A 25,018-nucleotide genomic window follows, 5' to 3' on the forward strand; every position below is an offset into this window, starting at 1 on the left:
CGGTGATACTATCTAGCCATCTCATCCTCTGCCGTCCCCTTCTCCTTTTGCCTTCAGTCTTTCCCAGCATCAGGGTCTTTTCCAGAGAGTTTTTTCTTCGCATTAGGTGGCCAAAATATTTGAGCTTCAGCTTCAGTATCTGTCCTTCCAATGAGCAGTCAGGGTTGATTTCCTTTAGGATGGACTGATTTGACCTCCTTGCAGTCCAGGGGACTCGTAAGAGTCTTCTCCAGCACCACAGTTCGAAAGCATCAATTCTTCGGCGCTCAGCCTTCCTTATAGTCCAGCTCTCACAGCCATACGTTACTACTGGGAAAACCATAGCTTTGATTACACGGACCTTTGTCGGCAAGGTGATGTCTCTGCTTCTTACTATGCTGTCTAGGTTTGCCATAGCTTTCCTCCCAAGGAGCAAGCGTCTTTTAATTTCATGGCTACAGTCACCATCTGTGGTGATCTTGGAGCCCAAGAAAGTAAAATCTGTCACTGCTTCCATTTCTTCCCCTTCTATATGCCAGGAAGTGATGGGGCCAGATGCCATGATCTTCGTTTTTTTAATGTTGAGTTTCAAACCAGCTTTTGCACTCTCCTCTTTCACCCTCAACAAGAGGCTCTTGAGATCCTCTTCGCTTTCTGCCATTAAGGTGGTATCGTCTGCATATCGGAGGTTGTTGATAATTCTCCCAGCAATCTTAATTCCGAACTGTGATTCATCCAACCCAGCATTTCTCATGATGTACTCTGCATATAAGTTAAATGAGCAGGGTGACAATATGCAGCCTTGTCGTACTCCTTTCCCAATTTTGAACCACTCGGTTGTTCCATGTCTGGTTCTTACTGTTGCTTCTTGACCCTCGTACAGGTTTCTCAGGAGACAGGTAAGGTGGTCTGGTACTCCCATCACTTTCAGAATTTGCCACAGTTCGTTGTGATCCACACAATCAAAGGCTTTAGCGTAGTCAATGAAGCAGAAATAGAGGTTTTTCTGGAATTCTCTTGCTTTCTCCATGATGCAGCGAATGTTGGCGATTTGATCTCTAGTTCCTCTGCCTCTTCGAAACCCAGCGTGTACTTCCGGTAGTTCTCGGTTCGCATACTGCTGAAGCCTAGCTTGTAGGATTTTGAGCATCACCTTGCTGGCATGTGAAATGAGCGCAATTGTGCGGTAGTTTGAACACTCTTTGGCGTTGCCCTTCTTTGGAATTGGAATGTAAACTGACCTTTTCCAGTCTTGCGGCCATTGTTGAGTGTTCCAAATTTGTTGTTTATGATCATAGCCTGAGATTAATTTGGATCTTACCTTATTTGTCTGGAATTGTAGTGAGAAAAATCAATTTTACTTAATACCCAAGAGATGATTTTGTGACCAGGGAATAAAAGATATAACAGTTAATGAAGGGTATAACAATTAAAACTCCAGAGACACTAATAAGAAGAAATAAGTGAGTTTATATTTAGAAATGGTAACTTTCCCCCTAAGGTTTCAATCCAATTTAAGTAGTCTTCCTACTACATTGTCAAATTGGTACACTTCTGTCACATGTCCTAATGCGACTTTAAGCGCATTTCAGGCATGGGTAGTGCAAGAATAAAGCTGAAAACACCACATTGATGTTTTGTTTTGCCTGTTCTCAAGAGTACAAGCTGAAAGCCTACAACTAAATTTAGTTCTTTTTCAGCAGAGGCCAAATAGTTCAGTAGTACCCCCAGCTCGAAAATATTCTCCTATTGTACAAATATTCTGCATTTCATTTAAAATTAATCTTTTATAAACCACCCAGAGAACATTGGCTATTGGGCACTGTAGAAATGATAATGATGATAATTCCATGATGAGAAAATCCAGCCACTTTTCTGATGTTATATATTTTTTCTCCATTAATTATTGGTATGCTTGACTTGTACTGAGACCTGCCGTTTGGAATTCTATAACAGCAATATATCCTTGTGGTGTTAATTCCATAATGTCCTTATTTCCTGTATAAATAATGATTTCATGTGGAATTACCTTTACAACTGGTTTGCATTGCTGAGCTTGAGTCATGTGTGCTAAACCAAGATTCAAGAGGATCATGTTGGCCAAATAGAGCCATATGCTGACATGTGAGAGCTATGTATGGTAAAGCATACCTAGCTTTACCATAGCTCTTGTTCACCCACCTGATTTCTGGGGCAGGGAGACAAGTGCTGTCACAATGACCTTAAGCTTAGCCTTTGAATGTCTGCATACATATATGACCCAGTGTATATGACCCACATGGTAAGGCGTTTATAGTACAAATTTTTACTCCCACACAATTCCATCCATGGTGAATCCAAGGCTATTTAAAAAATGGTAAACTTTCCTCCATTTCAGGATGGAGGTTCATACTGTGTATGCCATTCTTGTGGATTTTTATTGAACAGTTTTAAATAGGAAATGTTTCTAAATCTACAGTGGTTTTAAAAAATGAGTACTAGAATTTGTGATCCTTTATGCATGGACAATTGATTCTATATTAGGAAGAAATCGGCATTGTAGCTAAAATAAAGAAAGGTAAGGAAAGATCATAATGTGTAGATTTCATTTCTACTGCTTATTTCTCTTGTATCGATCATAACTGAGTTTTAACTTCACATTTTTGTTAAACATCACAGAGTTAGGGTACATGCGATGCATCCAATTAATTACACAGAGAGGGAGAGATTAGGCCCATTCTCACGTAATGACAGACTGTGCGTTAAACAACCCATAGGCTGTTGGGGATGAGTGGGAGAGAGCAACCAGTCACTTCAGCTTTTACTCAACAGCCTACAGTCGACCCATTCATAGCTTGTTGAGTGTGATGTGTGAACCTGTATCGCTTGGTTGTTTAGCCTGCAAACAACCCAGCGCTGTGGGTTCGGACATGAATGGGCCAAATCATAAATAATATAAGACTTAAAAATCTAAGATGCATTTCTGGACCTAAGAAGGTGCTGCCTATTTCATTAGAGGAACACACAGGCTCTTTGCTTTCTTGTGAACTGCTGCCTGCCACCTTATAGTATCTTTTGATGTAGTTTAGAAAAACTAAAAGCATGTACCCTGTGCTAGCTGTCCTTTTACATGTACAAAACTAAGGCTGCAGTCCTATATGCACTTACCTTTGTAGTAAGTCTTACTGAACTCAGTGGGGCTTACTTCTGAGTAGACTTGTACAATTTTATATTTATTATTTATTTTTATTTATTACATTTCTATACTGCCCCATAGCCGAAGCTCTCTGGGTGGTTTACAAAAGTTAAAATATTAAAATAAAATATACAAAGTTTAAAAACCATTTACATAAAAACGTCTGGACAATATATACAAACAACATATAACTAAAAGCAACTTTGAACTAAAAGCAATTTTTTAAAAATCCAACAATAAAACACTGCTTAAAACAACACTGCTTAAAAGTGGTATACAAAAGTCAGCAAAAGAAATAAGAGTTCTAAAAAGGGAAGGCCTACCGGAATAACAGCATCTTTAATGCCTGCTTAAAAACATTCACAATGAGGTCAGCAGGCACATTTCAACTGGCAAGTCATTCCACAATGGAGGGGCAGCAAAGGAAAAGGTCCTCTTGTGTGTGGCTGCCAGTCTCACATGAGACAGCTGCAGCAGAGAGCCCTCAGGGGACCTTAGGTGGTGGACTGGGACATAGGGGAGAAGGCACTCCATAAAGTACCTTAGACCTAGACCATGCAAGGTTTTAAAGCTAAGGATCAGCACTTTATATTTTGCTTGGAAACAAATTGGCAGTGAGTGTAAAGATTTTAAAACCGGTGTAATATATGGTCTCCATGGGGTGTCCCAGAGACCAACCTGGCTGCCATATTTTGTACCAGTTGAAGTTAACGAACTAAATATAAAGGCAGCCCCAAGTACAGTGCATTGCAGAAATCAAGCCTAGAGGTTACCAGCACGTGCACCACTGTTACCAGGTCCACATGTTCCAGGAATGGGCATAGCTGGCATATCAGCTGAAGTTGATAACAGGCACTTCTCACGGTTGCCTCCACCTGGGGTGCCAGGAGCAGGGTTGGGTCAAGAAGCACCCCCAAGGTACGAACTTGCTCCTTCAAGGGAGTGCAACCCCATCCAGAACTGGTTGACGTACCTCAATACCTGAATTAGGACCCTTCATGATGAGCACCTCTGTCTTGCCTGGATTCAACTTCAGCTTGTTCTCCCTCATCCAGCCCATTACTGATTTCAGACAATCATTCAGAGGAGTCATACCTTCCTTGGATAAAGATGATAAGGAGAAATAGATTTGGGTGTCATCAGCATACTGATAACACTCAGCCCAGACCTCCTGATGCTCTCCCAGTGGTTTCATGTAGATATTAAACAACATTGAGGATAGAATGGAGCCCTGAGGGGCTGCACATAATAGTTCCTTTTTCGAGGAACAACTGTCCGCAAGTGACACCATCCGGAATCATCCTGAGAGAAAAGAGCAGAACCACTGCCCCCAACCCGCAGCTCCATCAGGCAATCCAGATGGATACCATGGTCGATGGTGTCGAAAGTCGCTGAGAGATCCAAAAGAATCAACAGGGATGCACTCCCCCTATCAATTCTCAGGCGAAGGTAATCCACCAAAGTGATCATGGCAGTCTCAACTCCGTATCCCGCTCTGCAGCCAATTTGAAATGGGTCCAGATAATCAGTTTCATCCAAGACTGCTTGGAGTTGAACAGACATTGCCTTCTCTATTACCTTGCCCCCAAATGGTAAATTACTTACTGGCCTATAATTATTGAAGTCTAGGGGGTCAAGGGAAGGCTTCTTCAGAAGCAGACTAACAATTGCTTCTTTTAGACATGATGGAAAATTACCTTCCCTTAGGGAGGCATTAATAATATTCAGCAAAAGTTGCTTTACCATCTCCCCTCCCTGGACTACAAGCCAGGAAGGGCAGGGATCGAGTGGGCAAGTTGTCTTTTTGACCAAACCAAGCAGCTTGTCCACATCATCAGGAGCCACAAGCTGAAACTGATCCAGTTTACTCATGCAAGCAGAGTTGCTGGACACCCCACTGTTGATTTCTATCCCCATGACAGTGTTCAAGTCAGCTCGTATCCGATTTTATCCACGAAAAACTCATTAAAGGCATCACAGCAAGCGACTGAAGGCTCTAAGATTGGATTCAGTGTGTGTATGGGGGGCTTGACTCAGCTCCCTAACCACCCTGAACAGCTCAGCTGGGCACAAGTTTGCGGATGCAATAAGTGTAGTTAGAAAGCTCTCTTCGCTGCATGTGTCACCAGTTCATAGGTCTTTAAATGATCCCTATGATGTGTCTTGTTGAATTCAAGTCGAGTTTTCTACCATCAGTGCTCTAGTCATTGTCCTTGCCGTTACAGTTCCCTCAGTTCTTCTGTAAACCATGGAGCTTGTTTAGAAGCGGGTAGGAGAGGACGTCTAGGAGCAACTGTGTCAATAACCCTGGTCAGATCTTCATTCCACAGAGAGACTAGGGACTCGACAGGGTTGGCGGTAGACCTCAAGGCATTTTGGAATTGCAGTGGATCAATCAGCCTTTGGGGGCAGACCATCTTAATTGGTCCTCCACTCCTGCGGAGGCGGGTAGTAGCCGTAATACCAGTAGGGATGTACAAAACTCACCTTTTCGCGGAATCTTTCGCGGTGGGGGTGGATGGGGGTGGAGGCGATCCAGTCCTCCCCCCTGGAATCCTCGATGGCTGGCTCCGCTCTGCGGCCAGGCTGCAGAGCAGCTGGCCAGGGCCGTCCGCAGCCAGATTTCCGGCCGCGGACAGGCTGCTGTGGATGCAAATGGCCGCCGTAGCGGCCACCATTTGCATCCAGCCAGGCAGCCGTGATAGGCTACGTAAGAATTTACATAGCCTGTCATGGCTACCCCCCAAAAAAATCCCCCAGTGTATGCAAATGGTGGTGGCTACGGCGGCCGCCATTTGCGTTCCCTATATTTCGCCGATTTATCTTACGTAAATATTTACGTAAGATAAAACAGCGAAAAAAAGGAACGCAACTAGCATAGTGGGCGCTATTTGCGTTCCTTTATTTTTCGCCGTTCTAGCCTACGTAAATATTTACGTAGGCTAGAATGGCGAAAAATAAAGGAACACAAATAGCACCCACTATACTATTTGCGTTCCCCTTTTTTCGCCGTTTTATCTTATGTAAATATTTACGTAAGATAAATCGGCGAAAAATAGGGAACGCAAATGGCCGCTTTAGCCGCCGCCATTTGTGTACACTGGGATTTTTTGGGGGGTGGGGTTAGCTGTGATAGGCTACGTAAATTCTTACGTAGCCTATCACGGCTGCAAGGACGGCAATCGCCGCTGCTGAATCCGCCACATCCGCCCCAGGTAAGTGCCGTCCCACGGAGATTCTGCAGGGGGGCAGGAGGCCATTCTGCCACAGATTCCGGGGGATTTTTTAGAATCTTTAGAATCAGATTCTTTAGAATCCGGCCTCACTGGAATCCGTGGCGGAATTCTCTGCCATCCCTAAATACTAGCCGTGACCAGACAGTGATCCATCCATGACAATGTAGAGACAGATAGAACCTCCACCCACCAATCATTCTCCTGACTGGAGCAGAAGATCAAATCGAGCATGTGATCAGCTTCATGTGTTGAACTCCTTGGCTGCACCTGGCAAGCTGGACCCGAGGGGATGTTGAAGTTGCCCAGGACTAAAAGCCTGGGCGACTCCAACACCAGCTCCAAGACCAGCTATGTGAGCTCAGTTAGGGACTCTGTTAGGTAGCGGGGTGGCTGGTACACTAACAGAATGCCCATAGAATCATAGAATAGTAGGGTTAGAAGGGGCTACAAGAGTCCAACCCCATGCTCAATGCAGGAATCCATCTGTCCCTAGTCCCAAGGCAGAGGTATATACACTCAAAGTGAGCCAGTTCCTTCACAGTGAGTCTGGTCAGGGGGATGTTACCTTATATGCAGTTATAAATACACATTTCTATTGTGAAAATTGTAAAATAAGTTCAGCTTCACTAGGAAAGTAAATACTGGATGTATTCCAATTTTTCCCCAAATCTGTGTTTTCTGGGCAGAAAACGGGGGACAATTTTTCAACTACAACTTCAGAATTTCCTGAAATTTTTACATCTCTAGGATTTATTTATTTGTTATGTATTAAAAGTATTTTATATATAGCTTTTCATCCCACTGGGTCCCTCAAAGCAATGAACAATAAAATCACAACAATATAAAAAAACAGAACATTCTTTAAAAACAGACCACAATTTTAAAAGCCCAAATGTCTGGTAAAACAATACAGTTTTTACTGCTAGTCGAAACCTCAGTAGGGATGGAGTCAATCTGACCTCCCTTGGGAGGGAGTACCACAGTTGAGGTGCCATTACACAAAAAGCCCTGTCTCATATACCCACCAGCCTACCCTCTCTTAATAGTGTGACATGTAACAGTGTCTCTGATGAAGATCTCAAATTACAGGTAGGCTGATATGGGAGGAGATAGTCTCTCAGATAGCCCAGGTTCAAGCTGTTTAGGGCTTTATATATCAAAACCAGTACCTTGAATTGGGCTTGGAAACAAATTGGAAGCCAGTGTATTTGGTTCAAGACCACTGACATATGGTCTCTAAAACGCATAACGAACAGTCTGGCTGCTGCATTATTTTGATTGTGAAGACATTGCAATGTTTGATAAGAATAGTCCTTGACAAGAATAAGACTGTTTTCCCTCCCTCCAAAACATAAAATATAGAAGTACAGAAGGAGTGCATTGACTCATAAATCTGGAGTTGTAATAAACAGTTTAAATTGAGAAATAGCACACATAATTTGTTTCAGCAAAGGAGATCGTTAGCTTGTCGTGGTGCTGGAGGTTGAGCACCTCAATGATGTCATGAGCTAAACTGTGAAGGGACACCCAAGATGGGAAGGTCTTGGCAGAGAGGTCAGACTAAATACGATCCCTGGGGAAGGAAATGGCAACGCACCCCAGTATTCTTGCCATGAAAACTAAATGGATCAGTACAACCAGAGATATGTCAGTATACCATCGGAAGATGGGACTCCCAGGTCGGAAGATGGTCAAAATGCTACTGGGGAGGAACAGAGGATAAGTTCAACTAGCCCCAGATGTGATGACGCAGCTAGCTCAAAGCCGAAAGGATGGCTAGCAGCCGACGGTGCTGGTGGTGAACGATGAATCTGATGTTTTAAAGATCAACACACCATAGGAACCTGGAATGTAAGATCTATGAGCCAGGGCAAATTGGATGGGGTTATTGGGGAGATGTCAAGATTAAATATAGACATTTTGGGTGTCAGTGAGCTGAAATGGACTGGAATGGGCCACTTCACATCAAATGACCACCAGATCTACTACTGTGGACAAGAGGACCACAGAAGAAATGGAGTAGCCTTCATAATTAAGAATAAAGTGGCTAAAGCAGTGCTTGGATACAATCCAAAAAAGGACAGCATGATCTCAATTCGAATTCAGGGTAATCCATTTAACATCACAGTGATCCAAATATATGCCCCAACCACAGATGCTGAAGAAGCAGAAGCAGATCAGTTCTGTGAGGATCTGCAGCACCTACTGGATAGTACGCCAAACAAAGATGTTATTTTCATTACTGGAGACTGGAATGCTAAGGTGGGTAGTCAAATGACACCTGGAATTACAGGCAAGCATGGTCTGGGAGAAGAAAATGAAGCAGGACATAGGCTGATAGAATTTTGCCAAGACAACTCACTGTGCATAACAAACACTCTCTTCCAACACCTAAGAGATGACTTTATACATGGACTTCACCAGACGGTTAACACCGAAATCAGATTGACTGCATCCTTTGTAGCCAAAGGTGGCGGACATCTATGCAGTTGGTAAAAACAAGACTTGGAGCTGATGGTAGTTCAGATCACGAATTGCTTATTGCACAATTTAGAATCAGACTAAAGAGAATAGGGAAGACCCACAGATCAGTTAGATATGAGCTCACGAATATTCCTCATGAATATGCAGTGGAGGTGAAGAATAGATTGAAGGGACTAGATTTAGTAGATAGGGTCCGGGAAGAACTATGGACAGAAGTTCGCAACATTGTTCAGGAGGCAATGGAGAATTAGAGTAGGGTAAATGTTATGTGTGTCACTGATTATGCAGCTCAATTCCCTTCTAATTAGAGCCAGAGTGGTGTAAGACTAGGAAGATGCAGGTTCAAACCCCCACTTGACCATGAAGCTCCCTGAGTGACCTTGGGCAACCAAAAACGTCCCAAAGAAAAAGAAAACCAAGAAGGCAAGATGGCTGTCTGCTGAGACACTGGAAGCAGCCCAAGAAAGAAGGAAAGCAAAAGGCAACAGTGATCGGGGGAGATATGCCCAATTAAATGCAAAATTCCAGAGGTTAGCCAGAAGAGATAAGGAATTATTTTTCAACAAGCAATGCGCGGAAGTGGAAGAAGATAATAGAATAAGAAGGACAAGAGACCTCTTCTAGAACATTAGAAACATCGGAGGTAAATTCCAGGCAAAAATGGGTATGATCAAAAACAAAGATGGCAAGGACCTAACAGAAGCAGAAGAGATCAAGAAAAGGTGGCAAGAATATACGGAAGATCTGTATAGGAAGGATAATAATATCGGGGATAGATTTGACTGTGTGGTCAGGGAGCTAGAGCCAGACATCCTGAAGAGTGAGGTTGAATGGCCCTTAAGAAGCATTGCTAATAATAAGGCAGCAGGAGATGATGGTATCCCAGCTGAACTGTTTCAAATCTTGCAAGATGATGCTGTCAAGGTGATGCATGCCATATGCCAGCAAATTTGGAAAACACAAGAATGGCCAACAGATTGGAAAAAATCAACCTATATCCCCATACCAAAAAAGGGAAGCTCCAAAGAATGTTTAAACTATCGAACAGTGGCACTTATTTCACATGCCAGTAAAGTAATGCTCAAGATCTTGCAAGGTAGACTCCAGCAATTCATGGAACGAGAATTGTCAGATGTACAAGCTGGGTTTAGAAAAGGCAGAGGAACTAGAGACCAAATTGCCAGTATCCGCTGGATAATGGAGAAAGCCAGGGAGTTTCAGAAAAACATCTATTTCTGTTTTATTGACTATTCTAAAGCCTTTGAGTGTGTGGATCATCACAAATTGTGGCAAGTTCTTGGTGGTATGGGGATACCAAGTCATCTTGTCTGCCTCCTGAGGAATCTGTATAACGACTAAGTAGCAACGGTAAGAACAGACCACGGAACAATGGACTGGTTTAAGATTGGGAAAGGAGTACGGCAGGGTTGTGTACTCTCACCCTACCTATTCAACCTGTACGCAGAACACATCATGCGACGTGCTGGGCTTGATGACGCCAAGGCTGGAGTTAAAATCGCTGGAAGAAACGTTAACCATCTCAGATATGCAGATGATACCACTTTGATGGCTGAAAGTGAGGAGGAGCTGAGGAACCTCATGACGAAGGTGAAAGAAGAAAGTGCAAAAGCTGGGTTGCAGTGAAACCTCAACAAAACCAAGATTATGGCAACCAGCTTGATTGATAACTGGCAAATAGAGGGAGAAAATGTGGAGGCAGTGACAGATTTTGTCTTTCTAGGCGCAAAGACTACTGCAGACGCTGACTGCAGCCAGGAAATCAGAAGACGTTTACTTCTTGGGAGGACAGCAATGATAAATCTTGATAAAATAGTGAAGAGCAGAGACATCACACTGACAACAAAGGTCTGCATAGTTAAAGCAATGGTATTCCCCGTAGTAACCTATGGCTGCGAGAGCTGGACCATAAGGAAGGCTGAGCGAAGGAAGATAGATGCATTCATTCATTCATTCATTCATTCATTCATTTATTTATTTATTTCATTTCTATACCGCCCAATAACCGAAGCTCTCTGGGCAGGTCACAAAAATTAAAACCAAACAACACACAATAAAACAATTTAAAATATATAGAACATTAAAACCACAATATAACAATACAACCACAATAAAACCTAGCAGCAGTACAGGAGTTTAAAATACAGATTTAAAACAGCAAAGATAAAAATTTAGAAAGCTAAAATGCCTGGGAAAACAAAAAGGTCTTCACCTGGCGCCGAAAGGAGTACAATGTAGGCGCCAGGCGAACCTCACTAGGGAGCTCATTCCAGAGCCAGGGTGCCACAACAGAAAAAGCCCTCCTCCTAGTAGCCACCCGCCTCACTTCCTTTGGCAGGGGCTCATGGAGAAGGGCCGCTGATGATGATCTTAAGGTCCGGGCAGGCACATATGGGAGGAGGCGATCCTTCAGGTAACCTGGTCGCAAGCCGTTAAGGGCTTTGAATGTTAACACCAGCACTTTGAATCGGGCCCGGAAATGGACTGGCAGCCAGTGCAGCTAGAAAAGTACTGGCGTAATATGAGCTCGCAGGCCAGTCCCTGTTAACAATCTTGCTGCCCTATTTTGGACCAGCTGAAGTTTCCGGACCATTTTCAAAGGCAGCCCCACGTATAACGCATTGCAGTAATCCAGACGAGAAGTTATCAGAGCATGGATAACTAGGCTATCTCTGTCCAGATAAGGGCGTAGTTGATATACCAGCCTAAGCTGATAAAAAGTGCTCCGTGCCACTGAGTTCACCTGTGCCTCAAGTGACAGTTCTGGATCCAAGAGCACCCCCAAACTACAAACCTGCTCCTTTAGGGGGAGTGCAACCCCCTCCAGAACAGGTTGAATATCACCTAGCCGGGTGGACGAACCACCCACTAACAGTACCTCCATCTTGTCTGGATTGAGTTTCAATTTATTGGCCCTCATCCAGTCCATTACCTTGCCCAGGCACTGATTCAGAACAGCCACTGGCTCACCTGGTTTTGATGAGAAAGAGAGGTAGAGCTGGGTGTCATCTGCATATTGATGGCACCTCAGCCCACACCTCCGGATAACCTCCCCCAGCGGTTTCATGTAGATGTTAAACAGCATGGGGGATAAAAGAGAGCCCTGTGGAACCCCATGGCACAATTGCCATGGCACAGAGCCATAATCCCCCAGCACCACCTTCTGGAATTGGCCATCCAAGTAGGAGCGGAACCACTGTAGTGCAGTGCCTCCAACTCCTAACCCAGACAACCTATCCAGAAGGATACCATGGTCGATGGTATCGAAAGCCGCTGAGAGGTCCAGGAGAATCAACAGGGTCACACTCCCCCTGTCCCTCTCCCGGCAGAGGTCATCCCACAGGGCGACCAAGGCAGTTTCCGTTCCAAAACCAGGCCTGAAGCCCGATTGAAATGGATCTAGATAATCCATTTCATTCAACAGTGCCTGGAGCTGTCCTGCAACCACCCGCTCAAGCACCTTGCCCAGGAAGGGGATGTTGGCCACTGGCCTATAATTGTTAACATCCTCTGGGTCCAGGTTAGGCTTTTTCAGGAGTGGTCTAATTATGGCCTCTTTTAAAGCGGCAGGCACCACTCCCTCTCTCAAGGAGGAATTTACAACCTCCTGGACCCAGCCGGACAGCCCCTCCTTGTTTGATTTAATAAGCCATGAAGGGCAAGGGTCAAGCACACAAGTGGTCAGTTGGACTTGGCCAAGCACCTTGTCCGCATCCTCAGGCCTCAGTAACTGAAACTCATCCGATAAAACTGGTGCTCTGAACGGCTCTACCAATGGAACTGCATTAATGGTGGTGTCCGATTCATGACGAATCTGAGCGACTTTATCCTCAAAGTGCCATGCAAACTTGTCACAGCGTGCCACCGAGGGTTCCACCGTCTCTCTCCCTGGCCCAGAATGTAACAGGCCACGAACCACTCGGAAAAGCTCCGCCGGGCGACACTGAGAAGATGCAATGCTGGTGGAAAAGAACTGCCTCTTTGCCACCCTCACCGCCACAGAGTAGGCTCGATAGTGGGCTCTTACCTGTGTTCGGTCAGACTCAGCACAAGTTTTCCTCCACCTGCGTTCTAGCCGTCTCCCCTCTTGCTTCATTGCCCTCAGCTCAGGTGTATACCAAGGAGCTGGCCGGGCTCTGCTCAGAGGGAGAGGGCGCTTGGGCGCGATGGTGTCAACTGCCTGAGGCATCTCTGCATTCCACAGAGCGACCTGGGTTTTGACAGGAGCACCAGCCATACCAGTGGGAAAATCCCCCAGAGCCCTCTGGAATCCGTCGGAATCCATTAATCTCCGGGGGCGGACCATTTTAATAGGTCCCCCACCCTTGCAGAGGGGGAAGGCCGCCAGGAGTCTAAACCTCAGCAGGAAGTGATCTGACCATGACAAAGGGACAGATGTTAATTCCTCCACTTTCAGATCACCATCCTCCTGCCCAGTCGAGAAAACCAGATCAAGCGTGTGTCCTTTTATATGCGTTGGGCCGATGACATGTTGGGACAGCCCCATGGTTGTCATGGCGGCCATGAAGTCCTGAGCCGCCCCGGATACAGCGGCCTCGGCATGGAAGTTGAGATCCCCCAGGACCATCATCCTGGGGGTCCTCAACACCAAGTCCGAAACCACCTCTGTCAGCTCAGGCAGGGAGTCTGATGGGCAGCGGGGTGGGCGGTACACCAACAGAATCCCTAATCTGTCCCGGGTACCCAACACAAGGTACAGACACTCAAGATCTGCACTCGAATGAGCAGGAAGCTTGGAGAGGGAGATTGAATTCCTATAGACCGCGGCAACCCCCCCTCCCTGACCCTCAAGTCGGTGTTGGTGCTGCACCGAGTACCCAGGAGGGCACAGCTGAGAGAGAGTGACCCCTCCCAGTTCCCCCACCCAGGTCTCAGTAATACATGCCAGGTCAGCCCCCTCAACACAATCAAATCATGGATGAGGGAGTTTTTATTTTGGGCCGACCTGGCATTCAGCAGCAGCACCACCAGACTCGAGGGCAAACTGGTAAGGCTGCCGGGAACCATCAGGTTGGGGGAAGAACCAGAAGAGGGGACAGCTGTAAGGTGTCTAGCCCCTCTTCTCCCCAGCTGGCCTGTTAATCCCCCAACGCCATACCTCCCCCTGCCTGTGACCACAGTTATGGTGGTCCCTCCTCCACCCCCTGAGTTTCCCAATAGTCCTCCCAGGCACATATTAAAGTGTTAGGATATAAAATGCACAACAGTTTAAAAAATATAAAAGATAAAAGAGATAAAATAGAGCAGCAGCTAAGAAGGAGCAGATAAAGTCCACGTTTGCCCCTTTCCCCTTGTCTTTAAAGCTGCTGCCCTCTGCTGCTGCTGCTATTTGATGCTGGTATTGTGGCTGCTGGTGTCTCTGGAGAGGCAGGTGGGTAGGTCTTCAGATCCTATGTGACTCCAAGTGCGACGCTAAGTGCGCACTTAGCGTCGCACTTGGCGCGACGCCGAGGCGCTTCCTCTGGCAGCCCTGCCTGAAGTACCTGTGGGTGGGGGCAGAAGCAGGCTCAGGATCTGCCTGGTGCAGCTGCTGGCTGGTCCTCCTTCCCCAGGCTTTTGACCTGTGGTGCTGGAGGAAAATTCTGAGAGTGCCTTGGACTGCAAGAAGATCCAACCAGTCCATCCTCCAGGAAATAAAGCCAGACTGCTCACTTGAGGGAAGGATATTAAAGGCAAAACTGAAGTACTTTGGCCACATCATGAGAAGACAGGATACTCTGGAGAAGATGCTGATGCTAGGGAAAGTGGAAGGCAAAAGGAAGAGAGGCTGACCAAGGGCAAGGTGGATGGATGATATTCTGGAGGTGATGGACTCGACCTTGGGGGAACTGGGGGTGGCGACAGCCAACAGGAAGCTCTGGTGTGGGCTGGTCCATGAAGTCAGGAAGAGTTGGAAGCGACTGACCAAATAAACAACAACCAACACATCATTTGTAACAGCTACAAAAGCATGAGCAGCCAAGATAAACTGCTACTTTAACGTATGTTTTTGGAAGGCTTCTGTATGTGTCATGAGATAAAAGGCTGATGTTCCAGGTTCAGCTAGAGAATGCTATCTTTTCCACAGCATGAATAAATAGATGCACATTTTGTTATGTGCAAGGTATTGCTGTTATGCTGCTGAGACTGATAATAGGGTAATTATGCTCATAACAAATAAGATCTGATACAAACCAAAGCACTAAATGAGTTTTTTTGTGTGTGGACACCATATGCATGTCAGTGCCATGTACTGTCACTGCTATAACATCATCATGCATCGATCTAGCTAGTGAACCATTTTTCCTCCTTCTACTATAAGGAATAAATAGCTGAAGTATTTATAAACATTATGAATAGATAAGAGGTACTAAGGCTTTAAAAAATTGCTGGGCTGCTATACAACTCTGCCACCGCCACCACCATGCCTAATATTAATTTTCTGCAGTGTTGCAACTTGCAGGCTGCCTGACTGAAGTTTTGTTAAGCTGAGGTACCTGGTTTAGACCTATTGAAAGACATTAATTAAGTGTTGTCTTGTCCCTTAGGTCTGGGCTATTCACACAGATGTTACACCTCCTGATCTTAAGCATGGCTAAGAGATTGGGAATACTCCTTTGGCTTGTGCATTCCATCCCCCTCGTGTTACTTTTCCATATTAATCATGGTTGTGTTGCATCAGGACTACATCTGCAGAGATTAGTGCTAACCATAGTTAGTTTCAAATGCTTGTTTAAAACTAATCATAATTAGCAGTAATCTCTGTGAATAAATAACACTAACCACAGTCATTGCTGGAAATGGAGGAGGAAGTAAAGTGAGAAGATAGGAGGGGAACCAAAGAGGAAAATATGCGCATGAACCCAGGGAGTGTTTCTGATTCCTTAGCTGTGGGAAAAGTTAAATCTGCACTGGGCTGATAAGGTGGCCACATGGAGGCTGCTTGAAACTATCCTGCCACATAATTCAGCCTCCACAATGCATTGGATTTGGATGCTGAGCACATAGTGAGCTGGAACATGCGAAATGTCTTGCCACATAAAACATATTTCACACAGAGATTGCTTCAAGGGAAGCTACATTATATGAAGTGCTTTGACTAGTCTGATTACTTAGTCTGGAGTTTGTAGCTCAACCGCTTGCAGCAGGAATGGTCATTCAGCCACCAGCCCATCGTACTTCAGATTACCGCGTGCCTGCATGTAATGACAACGCTTTCTTTCTCTGTTCTAGTAACGATGCGCCAGTTTGATCACCCCCACATTGTCAAGTTGATCGGCGTTATCACAGAAAACCCTGTCTGGATTATTATGGAGCTCTGTACGCTGGGAGAGGTAGGAAGACTTAATAAGTGCATGCCTATCTGAGTCTCACAGATGTTCTATAAAGAGGTTTGGGAGGACTACTTGTTTTCCCAGCCATGTATACTGTTTGAATATTGCACTCCAAGGCAGGGCCATCAAAACTCTGCAGCTGCAGAATCATAGATTGCAATTCAGCCCTGGAGTAATTGGGCATTAACTCCATTGGAGATGAGAGACTTGCACCTGTTTGCCTCAGCGCTGATTTGAGTCATAGTCCTCAAAGGGGTTTTCTGTTAACAAGAGAGCTGAAACTGATCATAAATAAAAACCTTTGTACACACTGCACAGGACATGCATATTGATGGGTAACATGTTGAGCCGTATTGCCTTTGCAAGGACTATTCCTAATTGACTTGCATAAATCAGGATGGAGAATTGGAGTAGGGTAAACGTTATGTGTGTCACTGATTATGCAGCTCAGTTCCCTTTTAATTAGAGCCAGAGTGGTGTAAGACTGGGAAGATGCAGGTTCAAACCCCCACTTGACCATGAAGCTCCCTGAGTGACCTTGGGCCAATCACCAATACTCAGGCTAAGCTACCTCACAGGGTTGTTGTGAGAATAAAATGGGAGTGGGGATTATGTACTCTGCCTTGGGCTCTTCAGAGGAAAAGATGAGATATAAATGAAACAATAAATCATACTTTAGCATTATTGTTAGAAATTCAATAATTATCCCCTCAGTGCTGCTCTTAACTCCTCTCAGTGACTTGCTTTTTTCTTTTTCCAAAAATGCTTTGATTCATATTACTTGTTTTTTTAAAGAAAATATTGAAGAGGATTACCATATATAGAAATACCTTCCAACTGACAAATTAATATAATAAGGGAGGGGCAGTTCCGTTCCAATGCAATCAGCTGGATGCCACCAGGTATGGCTTTATCTTAGGCAGTAGCCTGGGGCTCTGCTTTTGCCACAGACTGGGCTGGAAGGGTGTAATGATCTCGGGTACTGATTCTGTCAGGGCCCAATCAAAATGGATTCTTTTAGATTCCTAAGATGAAGCAAGGCCACTTGTGTGAAAGAATGACAGTTTATTGATAGAAAATAGATGCAGAATAAAGATGCAAAGAAAGTTGACACTTCTGTTCAGTTGACAGAGCAGTTCTCTGCCACACTGTCTGTACTCTCCCCCGCCCCCCCCACCCTGGAGTCCAAGAAGTCTCATAACTAGCAAGTTCTCTAAGCTGGTAGAGCACACATTGCGCCTTGGAGCGAGACTGTCTCTTCCAGGGGCAATGTGTGCACTGCCAGCTTAGAGAACTTTTGCCAGATCTGAGAGACTTCTTGTACTTGCGGGGCAGTGGGGGGAGAGTACAAACAGTGTGGCAGAGAACTGCGTTAGGAAAAAAGCTAAGGGGGCACTCCCCAAGGCAGCTCAGGGAACACTGAGGGGGTGTTTGGACGATCACAGGGGCAAAAGAAGCCATTGTGGCTTCTCCCCCCGCCCCCACATGTGCCACGCATATGCCCCTTTGTTAACATAATCACCCGGGCTGCAGCGCAGGTTGGCGTGTCGTGTGAACCTGGCACAGCGGGGGTGGCTTCATACCCACTCTACAGTCCCGATTGCATGTAATGGGTTGTAGGGTGGGTACGAAGCTACCCCCACCACGCTGTGTGCTGGGTTCACATGACACACCAACCTGTGCTGCAGCGCGAATATTTATGTAAACAACGGGTGCACGCATGGCACGCACAGGGGCAGGGGAGAAGCCACAATGGCTACTTATCCCCCCATGATTGTCTGAACCTGTACTGAGTATGCTCAGTAGCCATATAATGCTTAGTGTCTGTTTGGGGGAGCGGGGCCAGAAGGAAAACTGGGGAGAGAGGAATGGAATAGAGTATCCTGGAAAAGGGCATGACTGGCTGGAACACTGACTAGGAGCACTCTACGATGCAACGTTTTGTTGCAGGTCCCACCTGGTCAAATATATTTTTATTTGGTCTGACCTTTTTTCTCTCTCCTTTATTCATAAAGCTGAGATCATTTTTGCAAGTAAGAAAATACAGCTTGGATCTGGCATCTTTGATACTGTATGCATATCAGCTTAGCACAGCACTTGCCTACTTAGAGAGCAAACGATTTGTACATAGGTAAGACAACATCAGCATGCAAAATGTTAGTTTTAAAACTGCAAAGATGTACATGTAATTGTTTGGTTTAACAACCGTGTTTACTGTTGGATATAATAGTTATAGGAAATGTTTTGTAATCCAGAACTGCACTCTCATGTTGCCTAGACCTATTTCATTTATTTTGACTTAATTTAATGAAAGAATAAAATGTGTGAATAATATTTCAACATTTCAAAATCCGCTTGTTTGCATCTTTAATTTATGGTTCCCTTTATTAGTGTTTTTTATTTGTTGAGAATCCAGCTGCACACGAGAGACAAGGGTGACACCTGCTGGGCTGCCTCTTTTAGTGTGTGTGTGCTTTAATATTTGTACCAAGTGAGTCATAAAGTGGGTCTGCTACGTCTTCTGTTGATTTGCAAATGCTATTAAGAAACCATCTGTGAACTTCAAAACATGAGGGTTCGACAGTGATTTACTTAAATGAAGAGCAACAAGATTAAACGGACTCTTTGTTTTTAATGTAATCAAGCATTCTTCAGAGCGAAGAAAATGTTGCATTAAATATGGATGACAGAAGCACCTATGAAACTTAGAATTTGCCTATCACCAAGTGTTTGAAGCACTTCACATACGTTATAATCATTACAACAACCCTATAAGATAGATCGGTAGTAGTATTCTCAGATTTGAGATTGAGTGGTTTACCTAAGGCCACTCAGTGATTTCATGTCAGAGGTGAGATTCAACCCAGAACCATCCTGATTTGTAGCTTGGGGAAGTTTCACTGTTTTCTCTGTATTGTCAAAAGTACATCTCTTACATTTCCTCTGTGATTTGATGTGAGAGCTGCTGGGTGCTTGCACATTGCTCCATGAGGAAAGATAAGGGGAATCATGACAGATGTCTTGCATGAAAACAATGTGATGAAATGTGCCCAAGGTTTCTAGAAATCAGACTTATGATATCTTACATCTATAAAAGGGAATAACTGTTGTGTCCTCTGGCAGGGATATTGCTGCTAGAAATGTGCTGGTGTCCTCCACGGACTGTGTGAAATTAGGTGATTTCGGTTTGTCCCGGTATATGGAAGATAGCACATATTATAAAGGTAAGGAGGTGGGATGTTCTCAAAGGCAGGGCCAGGAGTCTTGCTGCAGCTCAAAAAGGGTAACCTATGTTGAGAAAAATAATGTTGAAAATCATGACAGCTTTTTGCAATAAATGAATCACTTTGCTATTTTTTGGCACCTTCCTGGTGTCAATTGGCAACCTTTAATCTCCAGTGGCTATTAGCCATGGTAGTAAATTGAGCCTCCTTGTTTGGGGGCAGTATATTCTGAATAGCACATATTGGGCTAAACCCAGGAAAGATTAATGTTCTTGGTGCCATAACAAGGTGTCTGATGGGTGAACGTGAGTGAGAGGGTCTTTTCTGTGGCGGTGCCATGGCTCTGGAAGAACTTTCCAGTCAAGATCTGACAGGGCCTGCTGTTTGAGTGTCTTTTGGCAGAAATCATAAGCACGCCTATTTTGGTGTGCTTTTAATGTGTAGTTTTTAAAATGCTGCCCATTTTAATGTTAATTGCATTTCATGTTTTCTGCTTATTCTGATTTTATTATTGCTATATTGGTTTTTGGATGTTTTGCATTTATTATAAGCCACTCTGGGTACAAAAATAGAACAGTGGAATAGAAATAAATGAATGGTAATGATTGTTGTTAATGCTTCCCAGAAGCATCCAGTTGGTCACTGTTGGGAATAGATCCAGCAGGGATCTTTTTGGGTTCCCCTTATGTATTATTTACTAATTCAGTCAATTTAAGATAATCTTGGTAGTTGCATCATAATAGAGAACCACAATTTTAGCAGGTGGCAATAAAAGCACGTCCAATACAGTTTTTAAAATAAAATGACATGATCTGATTTACATTTGGCAAAAGTGGGGGGAAATATTTGTGCCAGTTGCGCTGGTTTTCTTTGTGACTTTTTGTTCGTTATCAAACTATATTCAAAGGTATGGAGTTCTGCTCATGATTGAAGGTATATCAGCATGAGTTGCAGGTGATAGATGAATGAAGCTTGATTCACTTGTAAAAGATGGAAACTGGCCAGTCTGTTTGAAAACCTACACCTGATTTTTCACAATGAATGGTTAGGGAGCCAAGTTGCATGGATTCTGCCCTCTTGACCTCTGTTTTATATGTTCAACAACATAATCCAGGTCTTGGCCCAGCTTGGTGAAAAATGAGGTGTGTAAACTTGGAACAAGCAGGAATGCATGTGTGTACCAAAGAGAACAGCTGACAGCAAATCTTGCTACAAGCAAGTAACAGCAGGGCAGTTTGTTGGGAGTACAGCAGGAGCCCAATAAAAGGACAACTGAAGGGGCATTATAAAATCAGTATTGGATGTGACTCAGCTCAGCATGACTGTAGTCTTAGGTATTCAGCCCTTGCTGTTACTTACACATCTTGAAATAATGGACAAAACCACCTTTATGTGAAAGTACATCTGTGAGGCAGCTTCCTCAGCCTTTACCGTAATCATTTTGGCCCCTAAAGGCGTTTCCATAACACTGCATTCAATCTCCGTGAAATGTGGCACATAATATTTTTTGCAGAGGGCCCAAAGGACCACCTGTGTACTCTTGGAGGTAATCAGTTGAGTATACTTTAGCATAGATCATTAAGAGGTCTTATGTTCATCTGTGCCTTATAGCTTCTAAAGGAAAATTGCCCATCAAGTGGATGGCACCAGAGTCCATCAACTTCCGACGATTTACCTCAGCCAGTGATGTCTGGATGTTTGGTAAGTAATGAACACCTCATTAAGAGTTCTATTTGTGGTCCGTTTGTTTTTATACTAGTCTTTCACTACCATTTGTTTTACACTAGCGAATTCCTCATCTTTGTGAACATGTGGAAGGAGAGGTTGTCATAATAACAAGGCTTTGGGAGTGTGAGTTGCAATGTTCCTTTGTGGACTTTGCACACAGAAGCATATTGCACCCTTCTGTAGGATCTTTGGCAGTGAGGCTGGGCCATCTAATATCAAAGTGGAAGGCAGGTTTTGTTTTCACTGTAGCACAACGACAAGTATAGTGATTTACGTATCTCATAGGAGGATGATCGTTCTCTCTTTTATGGGAATGGGGATACCGTGGGGGATGGGGGCTAAATCTGCTTCATGGTGACCCCAGTAATCAAGGCTCCATGATTCAGTTGGTTGGGGTCATGCCTATTCCAGTTAGGGTTGATCTCTCCGGTAAGGACCATGTTAAAACTTTGGAGACGTTGTTAGACCCGTTGTTGCTCCCAGATGGTGGCTGTGGGCCAAAGTGCCTTTTATTTATTTATTTTATGTACTTGGAATATTGTCATCCCGCTCCTCAGCCAAAAAGCCACCTGGAGGGGCTTACAAATAATAAAAAGACAATGAGCTTTGGCTGATACACTGGCTACATCTACTGCTGGACGATGGACCTGGCCACTGTTATACGTGCTTTGATTACTTCCATTTTGGACTACAGTAATACTCTGGGTGTGGCGCTGGTTTGGAAACTTTTGCTTTGCAGAATATGGCAGCCTGCCCATATGGGTGTACCTTTATTTTTGCCTGTTTTGAAGTAGCTGTTCTTGTTGCCTGTTTGGTTCTAGGCCAAACTCAAAGTACTTGTTTTTCACCTTTAAGCCCTAAAAAACCTGGGTCTTGGTGATCTCAGGGAATGCTTCCTCCCATTGAACCCCCACTGGCATTGAAAATCTTCTGATGAGGGCTTCCTCCAGGTTCCATCTAATGCAGAGGCTAGATGAGTCACTACAAGGAGCAAGGCCTCTTCTCCTTGGCAGCCCTGACGTTCTGGGACTGTCTCCCAAGAGAGGTTGTTTAGCCTCCTCCTTGCCAGAGGGAGCTGAAGATGGCTTTTTCAGGGGCGCTTTGTTTTTTGATGCCACTTATCCTGTTTGTTGTGCTGGTTCTGCTATTTGTTGAAGTCGTATTGATTTGACGCCTGTTTTATTAGATGCTGTTTTTATTGTTTTGTGTTGTAAGCTGCTATGGCATTTTATGAATAGTATTATAAAATGTTAACACTTATTAGCATAGCCCCACCCCCTCATCTACGTAGCCCATTCTGGGTTCTGTTTTTGGTCATGACCAAATTGGTTAGATGGTTTGTGTGTATGTGTATACATATATGTATAAACAATACATGCGTGCATACAGACATACATGTTCTATAGAACAATTCTTCTGTATTTATTATTTCTGTACATGGCAAGAGATGGGGAGGCTTCTTATTCATCTTAAGGGATTCATCCCTTATAATGATCAAGCTGAGCAAAAGCCAAGTTGGTGGGATGCTTTCAACCTCACTGTGTCTAGCAACAGAAGAGTGCAACATAAACTTATTTCTTTGTTCTTTAAAGTCCACAGTAATTACTCTGTACTTCAGTTGGAGTATTCTTTCTTCAGTAATGTTCTTTTTTTAATTGGGCATACAAAAGGCCTTGTGGGTAGAAAAGCCCAGCTGTTTTAACAGCTCCCCAAGCAATTTTGTCAGATTATGCAGGTTAGCATAGTTTCAACTGAAACTACTTTGTCTCTTGGTAAACTTTTTTTTTTCTTTGTTGAAACTTAACCTCAAACTGACATGCTGTCAAGAACTGTCCACAAGTAAGAACAAGTCTGTGGAAATTAGGGGAAGCAAGGCCTGCTTACCCTCTATCATTCTGAGTAGAATAGTAAAAGTTCAGCTAGTACATTGATCATCTAAACCTTTAGATTGATCAGTGGGCTAAAAATTTAGGGTACACTTGGGGGGGGTTGAGGCAGTCTTTTGTTCGATGTGATACTGTAAAATGAATTTTAAAAGAAAGTGCTGAAGATGGCCTTTTATTCTAATAATCAGTGTATTGTGGGCCTGCTTGTGGGTTTCCTGTGGGCAGCTGGTTGGCCACTGCATGAACACAATGCTGGACTAAATGGGCCTTTGGTCTGATCCAGCATAGCTTTTCTTATGTTCTTTTGTATTTATAAATAAGGTTACCATCTCTCACTACTTAAGTATCTCAAATAAGTCACCTATATTGAAGCTCTGGGTAAAAATAAATTTATTCAGTTGATAGTTAAATAACTAATTAATCAACCAAAATGTTTTAATCAATTCACATCCTTAATTATGACATTGCATTTCTGAGGCGGTAGTGATGCAATCGGCCAGTTTGCATGATGATCGCTAAACAAGCCATGGTAGCATGTTAAAGCTGCAGTGCATGCTGGATGTGATTTGCATAATCACCCACCCAGACGTGACTTGTCATATTGTCTGAATATGGGTGGCATGGCCTGTTTGAGAGGGAAAGGCTTATCTCCCCCTCAAACAAGCCATGCCTCCCAGGTTTGGATGACACGACAAGCCACAGTTGGGTGGGTGATTATGAAAATTGTGCCTGGCACACGCTGTGGCTTGTTTAGCGATGATGATCGTATGAACCATTTGTGGTGCAGTGGATAGTACATTGCACTTTTACTAGAGAGGCCTGAGATCAGATCTTCCCTTGGTCAGGGGGATCTCCAGGTCATCTTGAGCAAATCACCATATCTCAGCCTAAGTATCCTCAGAGTTGTTTTAAGGATAATATGCGATAATCTCGCATACATCACCCGGAGGTCTGTGGAAGCACAAGCAGAGGCAGTGGCCAGGAGTGCCTTTTACCAGCTTAGGATGGTATGCCAACTGCATCCCTGCCTAGAGGAAGCACATCCAGTCTGGTTACAACTAGACTAGACTACTGTAATGCACTCTCCATAGGGCATCCTTTGAAGATGACTCAAACTTCAGCTGGTTTGAATGTGGCCACTCAGATGCTCCTTTGGGCTAGTTGGTCAGAACATGTTACACCAATTCTGTGCAAGTTGTACTGGTTACCAGTGCATTTTGAGGTTAAATTCAACATGCTGGTTTTGACCAATAAAACTCTAAACCATTTGGAATCAAGTTATTTGAAAGACCACATGCTCCCAGTTGAGCCTGCACATGCCTTGATGTCGGCATTGGAGGCCCTGTTTGCTGGCCAGCCTTTAAGATTGGTTAGATTGGCAGGCGCCAGGGACAAGGCCTTCTCAGTAGGAGCCCATACTTTGTGAAACTCCGTCCAAAAGTGGTTTATGGTTGTCCCCATCACTCCTGGTATACAAAAAGGCTTTGAAGATCTATCTGTTCCAAGTGGCTTTTAATTGATGTAATCTTATTGAATATGCTGCTGATTACTGCTTTGTTGCTGTGATTTGTGATGAGTATTTTATGCTGCCATTTTATATTTGAAAATATTATTTATCTTTGCATTTTTGTAATTTTAAAAGATTTACTGATGTTCCATTTTAGTTTTTGTGCTGTATATTGCCGCACGCCAGCTTGAGAGTACTTTAGCTGAAAATAAATTAATAAATGAATTAAAATTTATTTATTGCTTTAAGTAAATTAACATTTGGAAGGAGGCTGTGACCAAGTGCTGCCCATGTTGTCTGTGACCTGTTGGTTAAGAAAACCATCCTAGGGATGATACTACATTTATACATCAAAGATGCGATGATTGCTTCTTCCTGATACCTTGGGAGAAAGGGAAATGTTCCTTACCTATGAATTCCTGTTCTCTAGGGAAGTTGCAGCTGGCT

General features: G+C 44.0%; 1 protein-coding gene across 36 annotated transcripts in view; it reads left to right on the plus strand.

Annotated features, from left to right (window-relative positions):
• Nucleotides 1–25,018, plus strand: part of PTK2 (protein tyrosine kinase 2) — a 332,755-nt gene that overhangs the window by 249,505 nt on the left and 58,232 nt on the right. For all 36 annotated transcript variants that reach the window (XM_084848676.1, XM_084848672.1, XM_084848681.1 and 33 more), the window contains 4 exons: nt 16,126–16,226; nt 18,242–18,357; nt 19,350–19,450; nt 21,062–21,151. In XM_084848676.1, coding sequence (XP_084704802.1) covers nt 16,126–16,226; nt 18,242–18,357; nt 19,350–19,450; nt 21,062–21,151 — 408 coding nt within the window. The remainder of the gene's footprint in view (nt 1–16,125; nt 16,227–18,241; nt 18,358–19,349; nt 19,451–21,061; nt 21,152–25,018) is intronic.

The sequence above is a fragment of the Heloderma suspectum genome, chromosome 4 (genome assembly GCF_057233095.1).
Source record: "Heloderma suspectum isolate Gila_16-S chromosome 4, 16-S_ref, whole genome shotgun sequence".
NCBI lineage: Eukaryota > Metazoa > Chordata > Lepidosauria > Squamata > Helodermatidae > Heloderma > Heloderma suspectum.